The sequence below is a fragment of the Poecile atricapillus genome, chromosome 2 (genome assembly GCF_030490865.1).
Source record: "Poecile atricapillus isolate bPoeAtr1 chromosome 2, bPoeAtr1.hap1, whole genome shotgun sequence".
Classification (NCBI taxonomy): Eukaryota; Metazoa; Chordata; class Aves; order Passeriformes; family Paridae; genus Poecile; species Poecile atricapillus.
The window spans coordinates 57956984-57977813 of NC_081250.1; the positions used below are offsets into that span (position 1 = coordinate 57956984).

At 37.9% G+C, this 20830-nt stretch overlaps 2 protein-coding genes across 4 annotated transcripts in view; one reads left to right on the forward strand and one right to left on the reverse strand.

Annotated features, from left to right (window-relative positions):
* Nucleotides 1-20830, reverse strand: part of LOC131575658 (probable 2-ketogluconate reductase) — a 173918-nt gene that overhangs the window by 73853 nt on the left and 79235 nt on the right. The gene's annotated exons all lie outside the window — the stretch shown is intronic.
* The window catches only part of RECK (reversion inducing cysteine rich protein with kazal motifs), a 45944-nt gene that overhangs the window by 8324 nt on the left and 16790 nt on the right, over nt 1-20830 (forward strand). Inside the window, exons 4-10 of one of the 3 annotated variants that reach the window (XM_058831401.1) lie at nt 106-142; nt 7048-7133; nt 8791-8838; nt 9876-9917; nt 17824-17857; nt 18726-18923; nt 19284-19551. In XM_058831401.1, the coding sequence (XP_058687384.1) occupies nt 106-142; nt 7048-7133; nt 8791-8838; nt 9876-9917; nt 17824-17857; nt 18726-18923; nt 19284-19551 (713 nt within the window). Of the gene's footprint in view, nt 1-105; nt 143-7047; nt 7134-8790; nt 8839-9875; nt 9918-11596; nt 11634-17823; nt 17858-18725; nt 18924-19283; nt 19552-20830 lie in introns of those variants that run through there. The other 2 variants (XM_058831399.1, XM_058831400.1) reach the window with 2 other exon arrangements.

Genomic DNA, 20830 nt, shown 5'->3' on the forward strand with positions numbered 1-20830 from the left:
GATGTTTAAAACCCAGTGAAAAAATGCTGGAATTGCTGGTTTGAGTCTGCTAGAAACTCTAATTCTGTAGACTTGCTTTTGCTTAATTGCATTTTTACTTTCCAGAGAGAAGTGTGGGGTTGTATAAATTCTTCTTTGCCAGGTAAGAAATACCAGTTGGCTATTGAACCATGTTGCTTTTGCACCCTCTGTGTTTTGACATTGTGTCTGCCACCTGCACCTATAGATTTCATGATTATTTAACTTCCATTATGCATCTAATATAAGCTGTGTGGTGTTTAGTTTCCTCTACTTTATAATGAGTTACTTGTGCATTTTATTAAGTTTTATTTTCTTAGTTAAAAAATATTTAATGTGCTTGTATAATTAAAAGTGTTCTTCTGTAACAAATCCAGGAAATATCAACATTTCTTTCTTTTCAAGCTTTTTTGGGTTTTATTACACCTTAGCCTGATCTACAAAATGGTTGATAATTATGACTTTGCTCTAGATGCAGCATGATTTGAACAAAAACTGAGTAGCACAGGGAGATAGTAAGAGTTAGACAGACAATTTTAAGTGCACCAAAGTGCACTTTGTGAACCAAAATGAACCAAACTTCTTGGTACAGGTGGGTTTAGAAAGTGTGACAGGTTGAAGCTGGCCAAATGCCAGCCCACCCACAAGAAATCGTTTATTCGCCTTCTTCTGCTATAGTTAAGGAGAGTAGGGGGGAAGGAAAACTCATGGGCTGAGATAAGGATTAGAAGAAAACACTTTGAGGGCAAAGCGGGCTCAAAACTTCAAAAGGTATTAAGAAAAAAAATCATTAACAGAATTAAAAGATGATAATGAGAACTAAAATAAACTTTTAGAACACCTCTCACCCCACTCCAGCCTTTTTTCCTTCCCACCAACAGCACAGGGAGACAAAATTATTTTTAGTCAGTTTGCCACCTTTTAATATCTTTCTTCAGTTCACTTAGAGAGAGGAGTCTCTTTTGCTATGACATGGAGTACTTCTCACAGGAGACAGTTCTCAGTGAGTTTTTCCAATGTGTTTTTAATTTTCACAAGTAGCAGTCCGCCCAAAATCTGCAACATGAAGTCCTTCCCACGGCTTGCAGTCCTCCCACAACTGCTTTTTGTGGGCCTTTTAGTTTATGGGGTGCAGTTTTTAAGGATGAGCTGTTCTAGAGTATAAAAGCAAGGGCCCTCTTCCTCTATTTCCCAAAGCAGGGGTTCTCTCTCTCTCTCTCTCTCTCTGTGCAAGCCTCTCACCAGATCACAGCTTTTCAGCATCCACACGCTCCAGCATGAATGTCTTTTCTCATGGGCTGCAGGTGAATGCTGCATTCCCCCGTGCACTTCATGAATTACAGGGGAACAGTGTGTTGTATTATAGCCCTCACCATGGCTTGCAGAAGAATCTCAGCTCTGACTCTCAAAGCTCCTCCTCTCCCTCCCTCCATTGCACCAGCCTTAGTGTTACCATATTGTTCTCCTCACGTGTCCTCACCTTTCCATTTTTCCTGACTCAGGAGAGAATTGGTGTTCATAGGTTCATTTGTTCCCAAGTTCTGTCAATTGAAAAGATTGATAAAAAGTTGATTTCATCAGGGAATTGCTTGCTATGCCTCTTGCTGTTGCTCACATGGTCTAGGTTGCATGGGTGCTCATGGCCCCAGGATGTCCCCCCCAAACAGAGATCCTTGGGAAGGGGCTTGGCTGCACCACTGGCCACCCCTCCAAGGGCAGAAAGAGAGAGTTTCCCATGGTTTCTTCTTTCTTAAATATGTTACCACAGAGGCATTACTAGCTTCTCCAATTGGCTTAGCATTGTGCCAATTCTCAGAGCCAGCCAGCAGTTGGTTGAGCCAGGCATGGAGAAAGCTGCTAGCAGCCCCTCACAGAGAATCACTTCTGGGGACTCTTTCCCCCACCTCACCAAAAGTCAATTAATGCAAAACCAGCATAGAAAGTTAAAGCATAAATCACAAGATAGGGCTGTAATGTTAAAAGGAGGGATCAAAAATAGATTAAATCAGTCTTAACTAGTCCATTATATCATGTGTAATTTCTAAAAGACTTGGAAATTACAAAATTAAAATGCTTTGAAATTAAAATTCTATAGTTGGAAAAGTGAGAGTGAGGAAAGAAGAGGCTCTAACAATTTTACAGCATCTGCTCAGACTCCCCCCCTCCTTCCTGTACCCCCACCAGTCTTCTGAGGCAAACTGTTGATTCTGGTGCTTGTAAACAGACTGTCTTACTGATTAGAAACCTGTGCACAGTTACCTGGCTTCTACCCTACTGAAGTCACAGAGATAGAGCAGGAAGGCTCCCACAGCACAGCAGGTGTGCTGTGGGGTACAGGAAGGTGAGGAGCAGGAGTTGTCCTTTATGTGTGGAGCTCTGCCTGGAATGGATGGTGAGCCAGCTGAGAGCAGCCTGTGGGCGCTGGAGAGCATTGTACAGAGAGCCTGACACGGGTGATGATGTGGGTGCCTGCTGCACACTGCCTCATCAGGCTGAAGTAGTCAGTGAAGCCTTCTTTGTACAGCTGGGAGTCTTCTTCACAGGCCTGGCGTTAATGAGCAACTTTAATCACCCTGGTACATTTAGAAGAGAAAACGCATGAGGGTACAGGCGGTCTACTTGGAAGAATCTCATGGGCCATGGATCTGGAGAAAAGACGAGTCCAGGAGAGCTGCTTGACTTTCAAGGATCACCTTATCCAAGCTCCACCTTCTCAAGGATCACCTTATACAAGCACAGTGGGGTTAGAAAAGCCAGAGCCTATCAGGGAGTTGATCCTGGTGAGTTATGTGATGGGCAGCCAGAAAGCTTCTTGAGCTACATCAGCAGGAAAGGAAGACTGGTGAAAATGAGAGCCTGCTGCTGAACTAGGCAGGAAACCTGATGTCAAATGACACTAAATAGCCTATGGTTTTCTTTGCCTTGGTCTTTACTGGCAAGGTGAGCCTGCAGGAATGCCTGAGATCAGTCGTAAAGTCCAGAGCAAGGTGCACTTGATGGAGGAGGATAGGGCTAGGTATTGCAATGGGATGCTGATGACTGTGAAGAGGAAGGGAAGAAAGCAAATTCACTTCTGCCTGTAGAAAGGGCAGGGAGGACCTGAGGAGCTCGAGGCTTGGACAGTTTCACCTCAAACCCTGGGAAGGTAACAGAGCAGATCTTCCTGCAAACAATTTCCAGATGCATCAAGAGCAAGAAGTTGTTTATAGTCAGCATGGATACATGAAGGGGAACTTGTGCTTAACCAACATGATAACCCTCTATGATGAGATGAGTACCTTCTTAGATGAGGGGAAAGCAGTGCATTTTGTCTACCTCAGCTTAAGGATTTCATCACTGTTTTTATGACTTGCTTATAGACAAACTGATGGAGTGTGAGCTGGATAAGTGAGCAGTGGAGGTGAAGTGAAAACTGGCCAAACTGCTGTGCCAGAAGCATCACAGAGTACAGCTGTAGGCTAGTATCCCGAGGGTTGATTCTGGGTCTAGTCCTATTGTTCACCCTCAGTGTATTCACCAAGGATGCAAAAGTGAAGGGAAAGGTTGCTAGACCAGATGGTTGTGTTGCCATTCACAGGAATGTTGATTAACCAAAGGAATTGGCAAAGAGGAACCTCGTGAAATGCCAGAAAAGGAAATGCAAAGTCCTGCACCTGGCGAAGGCCCCATGCTCCACAGTACACAGGAGGCTGGCCAGCTGGAAAGCAGCTTGGAAAGCAGAAACATTCCTGGGAATCCTGGTGACCAGCAAGTGGGACATGATCCAGCAATGTGCCCTTGTAGCAAAGAAGACCAACAGCATCCAGACTGCATCAATGAAAATGTTGCCAGAAGGTGAAGGGAGCTGATGCTTCCCCTCTACTCAGCATTGATGAGACCATATCAGGGATATTTGTGAACAGTTCTGGGCATTTTGGACAAGAAAACGATGAACACTGTGGAGCAAGTTCAGCAAAGAGCCACTGTAAGGTGATTAAGGAGTTGGAACATACATGAGGGCAGGCTGAGAGTTTCTGTTAGGCAACTAGATGATTTGTTATGTCTCAGGAATCAGTATTGTAGAGATGAATTTGATTAATTATCATAACTACAGGCTCCAATCAATTGTACGCTAAAGGTGTATTTTCATCATAGAAATCCAGACAACTACCTTGATGACAAAATTAATTTATGAGTTACTGTATTAAGATTGAAGTTCAATGTTTCCTGAGAGTGTGACATCAATTTTTTCATGATCTTGTCTGCTGGTTGGATATAACCTGGAGAGAGGACCACTTGCCAAGAAAATATTAACAACAGCTGAAAATTATCAGCCTTCTTAATTTGGCTTGTATTTGTAGCTTGCTTCATTTTTTTATCGCCATTTAGTTTAGTTCCAGTATGTCTGAAACCACAGGCCCTGTATTGCACAAAATATGAATGCCTGATTACTCAGTGATGGCTGCTTAGTGGTGACACTGCCCCTGAAGCTGTCCAGCTGTATTTACCATGTGTTTCTCCTGGATACAGCTAGTTATTGCAGCAGAGATTTCTGGAAATCTTTTTTTCATATTGCACATGATGTTTCTTTGATGTTTTTTAGATTGCTTATGCCTTACGTTATCAATCCTGCTAACAAACACTCTACCAAACATTACTGTTTGAAAGGAATCTCCATATAGGAATTTATACAGTAATGACTGATGTGTTATTTTATGCCTAAAACATAGTGAGTGGTTGATTTGGCTATTAACTACACATAGGTAGTGAAACCTAAATTCCAGATTCTTGAACACTGATTGCATGCTACTGATGTGTGTACAACAGCGATTTCTTTGACACTGTCAAAAAGATGCTCAACCTCTGAAAAACTAATTCTGCACCCCAATTGTGGAAGTGAAAGGTGAGCTGTACTTGCAGTTGTTTGTGACCTTCACAGCTGCTTTGAACTAGTGTGAATTGGAAAGCTGAGGCAATATTGATGCCAAGAGGATTTTGAGGGTCTCCAGAAAGACCCATGGATCACTGGCCTGCAGTGCCTTGCAGAGGTTCTGAAGCATTCAGATGGTCAAACTGACAGAATACAGGCTAGAACCAGAATCTGCAGTGCACCTTGGTCCCTCCACCTGCTGCTGCCTTACTTGTGTCAAGCATTAAGCTTTTAGTTCATATTTTAATACCCTTTACACGTATTTTAATTTCCACAGGGAATATTTTGCTTTCTGAAGATTTGCTCCTCCTTTATAAATTTGCCATTAGTGTATTTTCTTAATTTACCCATTGGAATGTCATGAAAGACAGATGCTGGCAAGACTTTCTATGCCACCTGTATTTGTAAAGCCAACAATGTGTGTTTTAAAGGCAATTTTCTTCATGGTAAATACCAGTTGGCCATTGTTTTCATTTGATTGAAATTGGTTTTTATTATTTTTTTTCTAAGTGTTTTCTTAGCATTTAAATTCAAGATCTTACACCTAGCTCTTTCACTTCCCATTTTTAAAGCTGGACATCCCATATGGGTCTTCTAAACAGGCATTTCCACTAGGCTTAACAGCATTTTTTTTTTAATTAAGTTGTTGATTCTTCTGCTTTCTGCTTTTTTATTTCTGCATAAAGAATAAAGTTTATGTATATAATAAAGTATTGCTTTATTTTTTAAATATCTGTAACAAAAATGAGTCGTTTGAGTTGAATAATTTACCTCCTGTCCTAAGAAAAAGAGCATAACAAGTTTGTCAGAGCTGCTGGGCGGCTGCATAGATCAAGCCTTCCCTTTATTTCTGTCTTCTAAAGTTACATGAGTAATAGATACAGGAATGCATTCTTTTATTTCTGGTGTTTGGAAAACATTAGAAAATCTGTGTTTATTATTAAATTAAGAAGGTGAAACAACTTAGGGCAGCAATTTGCTTCTCACCATGATTCTATGTAACTTGATGGTAAGAAATGAGGAGCATGCAAACAGTGAAACAATTGGATCAAGAGAGACAGGGAGATGGGAAACTCCTGTTGGAGATAGTTCTGGCTATGAAACCATGTTGCTGGGGAGATAAATGACAGAGGAAGTGTTGTGGATTAACCCCAGTAAGGTTAATTATGCTAATTACCACACAGTGTTTGCTCATTCTCCCATCAGTGAGAGGGGAGAATCAGAGGGCAACAGTGAGAAAACCCATGGGTTTGGATAAAGACAATTTATAATTTAAAAATGGAAGGAAAAACAAGAAAAAAGGAGGAAAAAACCTAAACCCAAGAAAAACAAGTGATGCAAAAGAAAATAATTGCTCACCACCAACCAACTGATGCCTGTCCACTCCCCAAGCAGGGACAGCCCCTGCCATCCTCCACCCCCAGCTTTTATGGCTGAGCATGGTGCCACGTGGTATGGAATGTCAGCTGTCCTGACAGTGTCCCCTCCTGACCTCTTGTGCATGGTCAGCCTGCTTGTGAGTCCCTATGGAAGACAGAAAAGGCCTGGATGCTGCCTCTGTTTGCAGTAACTAAAACATCACTGTGATACTGTTTTAATCAGAAGTCCAAAACATAGCCCCATGCCAGCTCAGCTGAAGAAATTTAACTCCATCCAGACCAAAAACATCACAGGAAGTACAGACAAAGAACACGGAACATTTTCTGCGTTGGCAAATTTGGTAGAGAAATGTGCTGTTGAAACAAACAACAGGATGTATCTGTAAAAGATTATGTTGTCAGTTTGAATGAGATTTTTTTCCTGATGTTTTTTGTTGTCTTATATTTCAGATTAGATAGATTATCAAAATCTAATATTTCTATTGAACATATAAAGCAGGTTGCATAAAGCATCTTTAACCTCAGTGTATGGAAGGTACTTCATTAATTGCTAGTTTCAGTATTTATGAAAACACAGACTTGTCCTTTTTGCTTAAAGTTGGTTTGGAATTCAAATAAAAATGTAATCTGTGCATTGGCTTCTTGAACGGGGACAGGATTATCAAATTTCAAAAGCAGAGGGAAGGGAAAATGGTGGCATAGTTTCTAGTCTAGTAAGTTCTGTCATCTTTATTTCCCAAGGAGTTTTGAAGAAGTCTGACGGGTGGGTTGGTTTAGGCTGCTGTGAGCTGGCTATTGCTGTGGAGTGTCGGCAAGCGTGTAAGCAGGTAAGGCTTTCACCCTACAGACTGGATCCAGACTCATTCTGCAGCTCTCTTAAACCTAATTTTGACTTTTTTGTCACAGTCTCTACATAAAAGTTGTTACTTTAAAATAATGTTGAATGAAAGGCAACATGTGGCTGCTCCTAAGGCTCTTTTTTTTTGTAGTGTCTTGTTTAGTGATACAACATTGTGGCTACAGCCCCAAACAGATTTTTATGCCTCTTCAAAGAGGTTTTTGTTCATCAGAGGAAAGAAGGGGGTTTTTTTGGTGTTAATAGAGCTGGTGTTTTTGGTAAGTAACAGTTTTAAGCATAATTCATAAATTTAGCAATGACCTTTTTATTAAAAGTCTTTGAAGCATTTAGTGATTTATTTTTTTTCCCCTAAATATGTGTTAGTGGCTTTAAAAACATCTTCGAAATCTGGAAGCATGTTTGTGTTTATCATCATTCTTGTAATTCATTACTGGAGCACAGATGTATTTAATATTCATATTTGTGACTGTTGCCTGTGTAGTTTTAATCTTAACCAAGCAGCCTACTGCTAACTGCTGTCATAACAAAAAAAGTTCTGCTTTCACCCAAAAGCACAGAGTTTAAACTATGTGGCAAGAGATGACTAGTGTGGAAGAGAGATGAGGAGTGAGAAAACAAACTGGGTATTTTTGATCTTCAGAAAAGAGGATGTATGTTTATTCTCAAACACATTTTTTAGCCGTGTTTTCAAATATGTCCTGATGCTTAAGTGTCTTCCAGACCTGATAAAGACATTTCTGTTTATTGTGGTCTTACTAAATTCTATTAATTTAATCTTACGATTGTTACATAATTTCTCATTATTTTCTAAATCATCTGTTGTATTGTTTGATTGCAGACTGTTGTTTCAGAATCTTAGCTATATTTTGTACTTTAGCAAACTCTGGTTAAAACATGTCCTATTTTTTTTAATTTGTACTAAAATCTAAATACCTGCCAAATATTAAGGATAATGGGAAATATTTGGATTTTAATTTTGATCCTTAGAGCTTGAGGGGTTTTAAAGTAATTTTGAAGGCAGTGATATAATAGGTCCAAGGTGAGACTTTACCCAAGTGTTTTAAATTACTGGAGAGGGAAGTAACATATTAGTAGTTATTATAGTTTTGAATATCTGTCATGAAGAAAGGAGCATGAGCTTTTGTATAGAACAAAGGGATCTGCAGTTTGAGGGGAGAATTTCTGCAACTCAGTTTGACAATGGGAACCAGAGAACTGAACATACAAGAGGGAGGAGAATGGAAAGCGACTCACAAGTGATAAATCAGCAAGGAAAATGAGGAGATCTTTATGCTCAAGCTCTTCCATTTCTTAAATGCTTCCCGTATTCTGCAATCTAGCAAACCTCTCACAAAACCAAGGTTGTTTTATGTGCTTCCTCTATCAACTAACTTGGTGCAGAAAGATGAGGGTTTGAGTTTTCATTAAATGTCATGGTAACAATCATGGCATCTGCTTTTTTGTCTTAAAGCTATACATGGATTCCTTAGGTTCTTAAAGGAATATTTTAATAGATCATGAGTCCATTGTTGTTGCAGTTAATTTAAAAGTAGAACTTTGTCTTTATTTCACAACATGATTTTATTATTTTCTACTACAAATGGAGAAATCTATCTCTCTTTCAGGCTTCTGCAAAAAATGATGTTTTAAAGATCTGCAGGAAGGAATATGAGGTATGTTTTTATGTGTCTGAATACATCTGAAAATAAAACCAACTTTTATATCAATCGTTATATACGTTCTGTAGAAGAGGGAAAATTCAGTCTTTTTATAGCTGTATTTCTGAATGTGCTCGTTTTCATATGAATATGAATTATCACACTACAGTTTTTATGAAAGTATAATCACCTTCTGTAAAAAAGTTCTGGATTTTTTTTAGACTTGCATATACCTTAATTTAAATTAAAAAGTTGCAACTTTCAAATTGGATTCCCAAAAAATTTATTTCATAGGAGTTTTGAGCAAAGTCAGCATTCATTGTGATCATTCCATCTGTCTGAAACCTTTCAGCTTATACGGTGAGAGTCAGCTTAAAAGTGACCTAAAGAAATAAACTCAGGAAAGAACAGCCTTAAGTATTCTATCTAAATACAAATAATTTCAAATGTATAATTTTTTGTAACATCAGTGAAACTGTTGATGCTTGCAGTTATTTTTACTGTTCTGCTCATAAAATTAATCATCAGGATAACTTCGGAAATTTGCCTTTACCTGTGTTCTTTTTAACAGTGTGTAGAAATGTTATTCTGCAAGGACTGCTTTTCTTTTGATCTTTGTCTTAATTAAAAGCCAGATTCCTCCCACCCCCTTTCATCTCATTTCCTTCTGCCCTGAGTTAGGTAGTTCTGCATCAGTTCTGCTCATAATCAAAAGTTCAGGATAGCAGACAATTTTCCATTCCTTTGATTTGGGCAGAAGTGGAGCAGCTTTCCTGTTTTATCCGGGAAGCACTGAATTATGTTTTTAAAATGTATTTTCCCTTCCATCCTTTTATCTAAACAATCAACAGAGTATTTTCTTGGACTCCTCACTGTGGAAGTTAGTGTGGGTTGAAGTTGCCGTGGCTTGTTCTCTTAAAAATGCATTTTCATTTTAAGTAGTTCTGTCTCCTTTCATGCTATGATATGCTATACTGTCAACATCTGCAAGCTTCTCCTCTATTATGCTGGTCTGTTTCCTTCTTTTTTTCTGGATTTCTGCATTGCTGTAGAAGGTTGGCCAGTATGGGTTGAAGGAGAACGGGAGAGGAAAGGTAAGAGAATAAAGAATGACTTCAAAATGGTCATAGTCATCGTATTTACTTCTCCAGTTTTTATCTGGAAGTTTGAAAACTGGGCATCTCAGTCTTAATCAAGAGTAATCCTGCTGTTATTGTACAGAAAACCTTAATGATTGCTATCTGTGCAAGAGTAAAAGAGGAGAGGGAGAAAAATCATAGTAGACGAAGTCAGTCTTCTGATTAGGGAAAAAGGAAAGAACTTTTAATGAGGACTAGGTGTAGTAGACACAAATAGTGTGTCAGGGGCAGAAATTAAGTATCAGATGTTCTAGATCTTCAGTTATGATAAAATTTTGTATGACAATGATTTTTCATATGTATCCAGGCTTATGGGTGCTCCTGGAAAGTAATACTTAAAATGCACTTGGGATTATTGAATAAGTAATTGTTGTAGAGTAATATTGCCAATAAGAAATAATTGGTTGTATAAAATTCAAGGAAGTTATGCCTAAGATTGAAGATTCCAAATAAAACTTTTGGAGGGAGCCTGCAGTTTCCCACACCTTGTCATTAGTTCTCATTAAAAAAAATAAAATAAAATATTGTTCTTGCTGCTTTGGTGTATAAGTCCTGCTCCCTCTGTGGTCTGTGAGTAGCTGCTGTGTCCTGTACTGTACTTTGCATTCAGTGGAGTTGGGGAAGGAATGGCTACTTCAAACTGAAAGAGGTGACATGAGATCAGAAATTGCATGTGAGTCACATAAATACACTGTTACACATACTGTATTTGGTTTTGCATTTAAGAATTCATACTTTGCTAAAAATCAGGATCCAATTAAAAACTTTGCAGTATAGATCAAAGTGCTTGGTAATCAGCTCTCAAGTCTGTTGCTGAAGTATTCAATAATTAAGTACATGACATAAAAGTAAAAACTAGGTGAGTGAATGATGTAAAATATAATTCCCTTTTTTGTAAACACTCTCATAGCTTACCATCCTTCTTAACATAATTAGCTTTCTCACATAAGGATTTTCCAGATCATTTTCACAAGCTGCTTAGAATCGTCTGAACTGTGCATAGTACACTTTTGTAATCTTTTGAGATTAGGTAGGCAACTTCGTGAGTTACCCTTCAGCCTTCCACTAAGTTAGTGAGGGTGAAGGAGGTGAATCTTCAGGGGTAGGGCATAGGGTTCAGAGCAGTGAAAAAAGCCAAACTCCATGCAGGAGGTGTCACCAAGTTTGAAGTCACTAAGTGGAGTCTCAGGTTGTGCAGTAACAGAGTCACTTCAGCATTGATGTGCCAGCTTTTCACGAGATTAATAGAATATGCTTTTCTAGCTGATCATATGTTTTTGCATTATTTTACTGTAAAAATTTATATTTATTTTAATCTGGAGATTTTACACATTTTAGAAAAATATTGTGTTGGAATAATATATTCAATTTTTATCAGTGCTTTGATGATGGCATGTCCTGTTAAACAATTTTTTATTTTCAAGTAGCACTGCATACAGAAATGAATAAATTTAACAAAACTTGCCCAGTATTTTTGAGTGTTCCCAAAAGGTATTTTATTTGCCTTCTTTTGAAGGTTTTATTCTAATAGTCCTTTTTTCCATCTTCTGCTTCTCAGATACTCATTTTGTAGTCTTCATTTTTCCTCTAGTTCTGTGCACCTCAATTCTTTTATCTTTCACTACTTCTTCCAGCTTTCTGTTATCCTGTTCATCTTCCTCTAAAAAGAAGGTAGGTAATAGTCAAAGGAAGAAGAAAAAAGAAGTGGAGACGGTATGGATTGTATTTAGGATTTTCTGATTTTCTTATTTTTAAAACTTTTCATGTAAAGTGGGGGTTCATTTTATAAAAGACCACATGGAAGAAATGCTTGGAGGAGCAACTTAAAATACTTTATTAATCTTAGAATAAGCTATAAAGGCTTTATTACTGTGCTTCAGATCGCTTTTCTTTCTTCTGTGCATGGAAAGGGTAGCACTAAAGTTTCCATTAGGTTGCAGCTCTTGAGTCTGTGCACTGCATATTGTGAGTTCACCTCTCTGAATATTAAGAGCTCCAGTTTTTACTTCATGTGTTCCAAATAAGACATTCAAACTTCTCTAGTTAATTGGCACTGTGAGAGCTTTACTGCAGCTGAGCACTATTAACATCTCCCAAGTAGTTGAAATGCAACTGGAAATGTCACCACTTAGCCTCTGCTCTTAAAACTACTTTTGATGCACCGTAGTGAACACTTTTGGTGTCCCTGGACTGTTTAAAGGTAGTTTTGCTAACACAGATTTGGGCACCCTTTAGCCAAATCTCACTTTGGTATTTTACAGTTTTTAAACACAGAAACTTAAAATGCAGTGCCTGCAGCTTCAAGTGCTTTAATGGGGATTCAGAAAAGTATTTACTCTGCTACGGTATTGGTTTGGATTTTTTCTTCTAGGGTCATATGATTCTGCTTTTTGCTGAGGTTTTGGTGAGTGCTGGCTATTAATGACCCCCACTGAAAAACGCAGTCATCAGTTTCTAGCTCTTATCTAATTGTTTGTGTGGATTATTCCAAGACAATAGATAATAACTCAAGGAACTGTTGAGGACATTGTTTAGCTAAAGGTTTCTACACAGTTTTAATGAACTCCTAAGGCACAGGACTGTGTGTGGCCTCTGGAAGTACTGGTTAATGAATTCAGGATGGACTCTGACCATACACTACACATTGTAGATAATATTATTGTCATCTGCTGGTGCTTTTGGTCTCTATTCTCTGCTCTTCAAAGAAGGTTGATAGAACACTCAGTGATCTTGCCAAAATTTGAGTTCCAGTAATTTTGTACTACCTCGCTGTGCAAGTGTTCTCAATTTTTCACTGGTTTACATAATAGAGGAAAATCTTGACCTTACTTGTTTATTACTGCAAGTTTTTAAAGTTTTTAACAGATGTTCACCATCATTTTACACTTCAGCTGATTCCACTAAACCTAAGTATGTTACCTTCTGACTTTTATCTTCTCTCAATAAATTCAAAGATTAAATGAAGTAAAGGAGAGATCAAGAGTGTTTTCTATGCTTAACTCCACAGAGTTAAGCATTTTACTATTGTATTTGTTAAATGCAGTTAATATTTGTAAATTAAGATGGCTTTAATTGGATAGGATCTAGATTCAAATATTTATCATAGTTAGGTTGCCCAAGACAGTAGTACTGAACTTATTTTTCTGCCAAAGTTAGTAGATAATGATAATTTTTAGGGAGAAAAATAATTTTTGTGGGTTTTTTGCAAAATACTCTTCGATTTCTGGTGTGAAACAACAGTTTCACTGTCGCTTTTCATTCAAGACACAAGAGGCAGCCATTTGGAAAAAATGTGCTTATAATATGAAAGCATGTCTCACAATGCAGAAGATACCTTCCTTCAGCAAAATGTTCTGCTCTGTTTGTGTTGGGGTGCGTGCATTTTTGGGTTTTGTGCCGTTACCTGCAGCTGATGAGCTCCAAAAAGAGCGAAACCAGTGAGGTCCTGCAGTACTGGCTAAAATCTTCCTTCAGGGGGGGTCTTGTGAGGAATACTGAAAAATGTTCTCTGCTGCATAAACCTCAGTAGCCTTTTTCAACTTCCATAAAACCAAAAAGAAATTCTGGAGAGTCTTTGGTTTAAGGTGTACATGGCTGTGTTGCTGGTGCCCACCTACCACTTTCCACTCCTTCTGCTTGTAGTCTCACTGGCTTTAATCACCAGGCTTGGAAACACCTGGCTTTACAAATAAGAGAAGTCTGAAAGATGGGACTTGTGCACAAGTAAGACAAATAATTTGTGGTTTAGAAATTTTAATATTGCCATCTTTGTTCACTTTATTTAGTATTCAACACAAGTTAAAAATGGAATATCAGACTGTGTGTGTACACAGTATTGCCTTTGTATCATAATTTTCCCAAATCTTGATGACCTAATCATTCCTTTAAAGTGAACATACGTTTGTCCTCTTTTAGTTTCTGTGTTAGTTGGCTGGTTGGTTTTGTTTTTCCTTACCTATATCTATATCTATATCTATCTTTTACCTTTTACTTTGTTTGCTGTGTCTTTCTTCATTGCCAGTTCACTCAAAGATTCAGAAGGAACCTTGAGTGGACAGAAAAGCCGGTGATTTCTTAAATATGAATGCTAATTTAGTAGAGATGGACATGAACCTTGTGTTCTGAAAAGAAGTTGCAGTTAGTAATTCAAATCAGACTGTCTAATGCTGTTAACAGATTTATGAGCAAACAGGTGATTAGACACTAATTTTTAATTTTATTTTTTTTTAAGATTATCTCATATCTCTGTAGCTATGCCCTTCACACATGTGAGGGGTATATACATTCACATAAACTGAATAGTTTCCCAGACCTACCCAAAAAAGCCAAGTCAGCACCCTCACTAGCACTGTATTCTGTGATAGCTACAGATATTTAAAATTTTGTGAGATGTGGTGAGTTGCTGTAACAACTCAGTGCAGCTGAAGTTCTTCCTGTGCCTTCCTGCAACTGCTATTTTTCCACATGCATTCCCTTCCCCTCCTTGCCTTACTGTCCCTCTGGCAGGTTCTACTAAAAGACAGTGTCTAAAAAATGCTTGTTCTGTTCTAACATAGTATTATACCTGTTGGTATAGCTGACTTAAATCCTAGGGGATGAGAAAAATGAGTTTTCATCAGGGTTAATAAGAAAGATCATGTCTTGACAAGGTGATGGTGTAAGGGCACACACAAGACTACAGCTGGGAATGGGGACAAGGTGGAAAAGAGAAGCCAGACCACCTCCTCTTAACAGAAACATGAGGATTATTACAGTGATTCAGCAGTCTGTGGAACTGTAGTTTCAAAATATAGAAAGAAGATTTATTATTAGATTGGAACTTCCTGCCTGTATAAGATTGGCGTGTGAAGTTGCTGTGAGAAGATAATTTTGTCTCAATTTGAGCCCTTCGTCAGAGAAGGAATATTAGTAGATACCATAATCTTCTCAACATTCTCCTTTCTTTTGTGTCCTCTGAGCAGGGCAAGTGACACTATTATCCATGAACTGCTTTAGAATCACTTTTTTTGTATCATCCAACTTCTAAATAACATGAAAATTTTTGTCTGAGTTTATTGCAGTGTTAGAGTATGGTTCTAAGTATTGTTTGTGCTAACAGTATGGTTAAGTACCTGGTATAACCATGACAGACAGACTAGACTTTCCCACAGCCTCTGCTGTCCCAGTGCATTCATTAATAAAGTTGTGGTGTTCATTCTGCCTGGCTGGTTTGTGTGCCACCTTCCAGTGCTCCATGCAGCGTGGCTCTGGAGAAGTCAAATTTCAGCAGCTTCTGAGGACAGTCAGGTTAGGGGCAGTGTTGTTGTGTGTGGCAGGTCCCAAAGAAACCGTGTGGCCGCCTCAAAACAAGGCCTCTTTCTGGTGACCTCTGCCTGGCATCCATAGTGAAGGATACATGGTCCTACAAAAATATCATGAGCCTTTTGGCAGCAGTATAAATCTATTCTTTACAGGTGTGAAGATGGTGACCCCATCTCTGTGTTCTTTCTCCATTAGTTCTCTTGTCTCACATCTATGTTACACAGATGGATGCATAATAGGATTTGGTTTGTGTGTAGGAAAGAAGGGAAAATCTAAAGTTAATCAGATGAAAATGTGCTGCTGGGATGAGGAATGTTGCTGCAAATTCATCTTAATCTGAGGGAAATAATGCAGTGTCCATGCTTTTGGGGAAAAAGTTCTGAAATATTGTAGAGGATATTTTTGTCATGAAAATAAAATGTCTGAATTGCTACTTTATGAGATTTGGGGCTTTGTTTTATGTAAGGCAGATTTTTCAATTTTTGTGTGAGGTGTACCAATAGATCTGTACCTTTGTGATCACTAGAATTATAGATAGTTGCTGTTTGTGGAAAAATAACTCACTCTTTCAAGTTAGATTTGTGTTTATTCTCTTAGGGTCTTCCGTTGCCACATCTGCCATGGCTTACCCAAGGTTTAAATTAATTTCTGAGTGTTAACAGAAGGAATTTGATGCTGCTCATTGCAGTAATACAGACTGTCCTGTTTAAAATCTTGTGTTCAGAAGAAAGCGAGTACAAAATATGAATGAAAAACAAATTCCTGCACACAAAACAATATCTAAGACAAAAGGAAAAATAAAATCATCACGTTAATTCCTAACACGTTTGTATTTTAGTCTGTTTGCAGCAGTACAGATCTGCACAAAACTAGCCCCAAGATTATTTGGGATACCCACTTCTTTGTAATGCAGTGAATAACTAGTAACTAAGATAGATGAAGAATCTAGTGAACTACTGAGCTTGAACTAGGTCTGCATTTTGAGCTGTCTTCCTTCTCTTAGAGGTAGTAGCATATCTGGTGCTTTCCTGTATTGAAGCAAGACTTTAATCCCACATGACTTGGGATCAGTCTGATGGTGTTTCTCTTTTCTTCTCTAGATACTGTCTTCTGTGTGAAATACAAATTCGTTTAATTATAAACAAAAATGGGGAAATGGAGATGAGGAATTTTTTGAAGAAGAGGATTGTGTTTTGACACTATATTTATGTATTTGATCATGTTCTATAATCTGGTGTTCTGACAATTGTAGAAGTTAGATATGGAGGAGGTTCAAATTCTCCTTACAATCATATAGTTTTAGTCTTTGATAACTGGCAACTACATTTTGGAATTTCAACCTCATGACTTCATCTTTTCATAGAGTTCCAGACAGCTTATTTGCAGTATCTCATTTTTTTTTTATTTGAAAATGTGCTTATTCAGTGTGGGGAAGACTGTGGGTATTTTGGCAAGAGTTCAGTAGCCGTGAGGGAGGGGATCCTGCCCCTCTGCTCTGGTGAAACCCACCTGGAGTGTTACATCTAGGTGTGGAGTCTTCAGCACAGGAAAGATGTGGACCTGTTGGGATGAGTCCAGAGGAGAGCCACAAAGAGAGATGGTCTCCTATGAAGACAGGCTGAGAGAGCTGGGGTTGCTCAATCTGGAGAAGAAAAGGATCCCAGGAGACCTTATAGCACTTTTTGATGCCCAAAGGGGGCCTAAGAGAAAGCTGGGAATAAACTTTTTGGCAGGGCTTGTTACGATAGGGTAAAGCTGAATGACTGTAAACTAAAAAAGAATAGTTTCAAACTAGATACAAAGAAGAAATGTTTTTATTATGAGGGTGGTGTATAACTGGAACAGGTTGCCCAGAGAAGCTGTGGGTGTCCCATTCCTGGCAGTGTTCAAGGCCAGGTTGGATGGGGCCCTGAGCAACCTGGTCTAGTGTAAGATGTCCCTGCCTATGGCAGGGAGTTTGTGACTAGATGAGCTTTAAGGTCCCTTCCAGCCCAAACCATTCTATGGCTGGTCTGCAGATTAGAGACCTCTGAAACAAAGCAGCAGGATGTGTGTTTCCCTTCTTCTGACATTTAAGATGTACATCCTCCAGCTGTGCTTTTCAGCTGCAGTTCAAGGGAGCTGGTTGCATGCTTTAGTTTTTAAGGTACATTGTAATGGAGTTATTTTGTTTAGATTTACTATTTGCATGCATCCATCTGTGCAGAATTCTTTTTTTTTTTTTACATAGAATCTTTAAAATTATCGTTTAAAAAAAAATCCCAACATTTTGAGACACTCTGTTATAGCAGTTTACTCTGTTTCTAAGTTAGTCCAAGAAAGTCTTCCAATTTACTTGTTTGCTTGAATATTTATCTATTTTGAGTGCACACAGAACTTTGGTGACCCTTGATCTCTTAATTTCCTTGTTTCATTGTTTGTATAGTGTTTTTGTTTTAATGTAATCTAATTGAAGCAAGTAATACCAAAGGTTTATTAGCTCATTATAACAAATGACTTGATAGTTAAATATTTATTTGAAGTTTTCTGGCTTGTAACACTGCTTTTGTTTTGATTTCAGAATGCTCTCTTTAGTTGTATTAACAGAAATGAAAGTAAGTATATAATGAATAGTTTATTTTGTTTTTCCTTTGTATCATTCATTTTTCCTCTAAACTGTAAGAGATTCTGTGGGTGAACATACACACAAACATGTGGATTTCAGACCCATCATGTGGCAAAAGCCACGTGAGTAAATTTTCTTACTCAAGTAATAAAGGGATTTGGCTGTTTGTATAATTAATATCAGTTTTTAATTTGTGTAACTGTATTTGTGTTTTCTGTCATTTTTTTTTTCTGCTTGTTCATTTGATGTGTACTGAGTAGCAAAATTAAATGTGTAGTTGAAATGAAGCATGCAAGTGTTTTGTTGCCTGATATCTGTTTATAAAAAATGAAATCAGTGTCTTAGAATTAGTTCTAGTAGAAGTTGTTCTCAAGAACTATTACACATATTTAACAACATAGTTAATGTTATAATATACATGTTACGTCATAACAATGAATCACCAATACCATCTGTCTGGATTTTTTGAATGATACTGCTCTCATATTTGTTGGTTTATTAGTAGTATTTCTCTGATAATGCAATTATTGGACACATCTGGTTACCTAAAATAAGAACAAAACAGCTGAAAATGAGATTCAGCTGGCTTGCTGTTCTTCAGTTCAAGGAGGCTTTAGTACTGACTTTTTTCTCCTGCCAGACAAACAAATGTAGTTTGGCTAGTTGCAGATATTTCCAGTCAATCTGTAGACAGAGATATTTCAATGGAGCATAGAATTTATCTTTTTTGTTTGTTTGTTTTGTTTTGTTTTTCATTTCCTTGAGCACCCTTGTGTGTTTTACAGACGTGCTCATCTCTTCATTCCTCTGTGTAAGAACCCATAGATTCTCTGTTGTTTGTTTGCTTGCTTCCCCAGTGGGGTCAGTCTGTTGCAGTTACGCAGGTCACCATACGAACTGCCGGGAATATTGCCAAGCAATTTTTCGGACAGATTCCTCTCCTGGTCCGTCACAAATTAAAGCAGTTGAAAATTACTGTGCATCTATCAGCCCTCAGCTTATACACTGTGTGAATAACTACACACAGTCTTATCCAATGAGAAACCCTACAGACAGTAAGTACAAATAAATCCTTCTTTACTGAACGTTATAGAAGATACTGAAAATGTACTTCATGTATGTTTTATATAAAACATGTTATTTTAGAAGTCTGACATATAAATTGTATTACTATCATTATATGAATTTATATGATGATAACTTTTAGGTTTAGGTGCATTATTAATTTTTATATACTTTTCATTTTTACACACTGGCTTTGTAGTTTTTTTCCAGACTTGATTCTGTATCTGTTTAGGAGAAGCAATGTTATTTGAGATTCTTTGGAGAACCTTTTGGCATTTTTATTTCTCAGGGCTGTTTTGCTGTACATCTTTAATGTTGTTTTGTGCTTGACTTTTAACTCTTGTTAACAGGTTTGTATTGCTGTGATAGAGCAGAAGACTATGCATGTCAGACTGCTTGTAAAAGAATTCTAATGTCAATGAAAACAGAGCTTGAAATTGTTGATGGACTTATAGAAGGCTGTAAAACCATGCCTCTCCCTCAGGACCCACTTTGGCAATGTTTTCTTGAGAGTTCAAGATCTGTTCACCCAGGAGTCACTGTGCACCCTCCACCTTCAACAGGCCTTGATGGAGCTAAGCTCCATTGCTGTTCCAAAGCAAATTCTTCCACATGTAGGTCAGTATCTCTCTAACCTCGTTTCCAATTGTGAAAGTGCTTAGGAGTTTGTCTTGTTTCCAACCTTTGCCTGAATCTTGCTATACATCAAATAGGAATTCTGGAATCTTAGGGAAAATACAGGTTCAGGTAACCAAATAGTAATCTGTTGGTAATCTATTCCTATAGAGATGGGAAAATACAAAGTATTCCAATATTTTGTGTCTCAAAACATACTGTTTTATGAGAGGAATCAACCTTTTCTCACATTTAGCACTGATTTATTAGAGCAGACACAGTGAGTTAATGAAACTTGGACCATACTTGTGGCCATAGCAGCCAATATTGCAGCCTCTGGTTAAGAGGTCTTAACGAGATGCTAAAGAGAGACAAAAGGACAATCCACTCCACAAACTCTCAAGCGCCCGGTTGCTTCTTGTTAAAACTTTGGCAGTATTCCTTTCTAGATGCTCTTCTGGTTTTTGTCAGTGAAAAATAACTTAGGCTATTTATTAATTAAACAAGGGAATTAACTATTCTGAGGTTTTCAGCAAATTGTTGCATGCCTGCAAATTCTTGAGGCATTTTTAGTCTAGGGTGGTTTTCTGTCCACTTTAAAAATAGATGATGATTCCATTTTAAATGCATCAATGTGTGGCAGACATTTTTGAGCTGTTACTTCCTTTTTTATCAAAGTTTCCAGTAACAACATCTCATGAATACAGCAAGACCTTTAATGAGTTTAGTAGTAAGAGCCCCAGAGTTATATTGTTTCTTAGAATGTTGTAGCATAGGATAGTTAATAAAGTATCTTTTAGTTCCTTACTTTGACAGTGGGTTCTGAAATGAATCTTTCTATCAAGTTTTCAGTAGGCAGGAGATCTAATAGTACAGTGAAGCTCCATACCTTGTGATGGGGACAGTTGTAGTTTGTAGGACATTGCTGTGAACAGAGTGAGCTGGGTATTTCTGACACCAAGAAACATCTCAAAACAAAGGCAGCAAACAGTATCCCTGTTTCAAACATCAGGGCAAAAGAAGGAATGTATTTTGGTTGACTGTCATTTCTATAGGAGGAGAAAGTGTGATTTGAAGCTGAAGGATGGGATTAGAAGTTGTTCATTTTGATGTCAGCTTAGATTTATTGCCAGTAAAATTAGCTGGGATAGTTTGCATCTCAAAGTTGTAAGTTCAGGTTTACAGGTGTTATGTTTTTATTGGATTTTGCAGTTTTATATCCTGAAGTCTTTCAGTCTTACTAACTTAAAGATGTGCTGACACACTTGAGTAAAATGGGTTA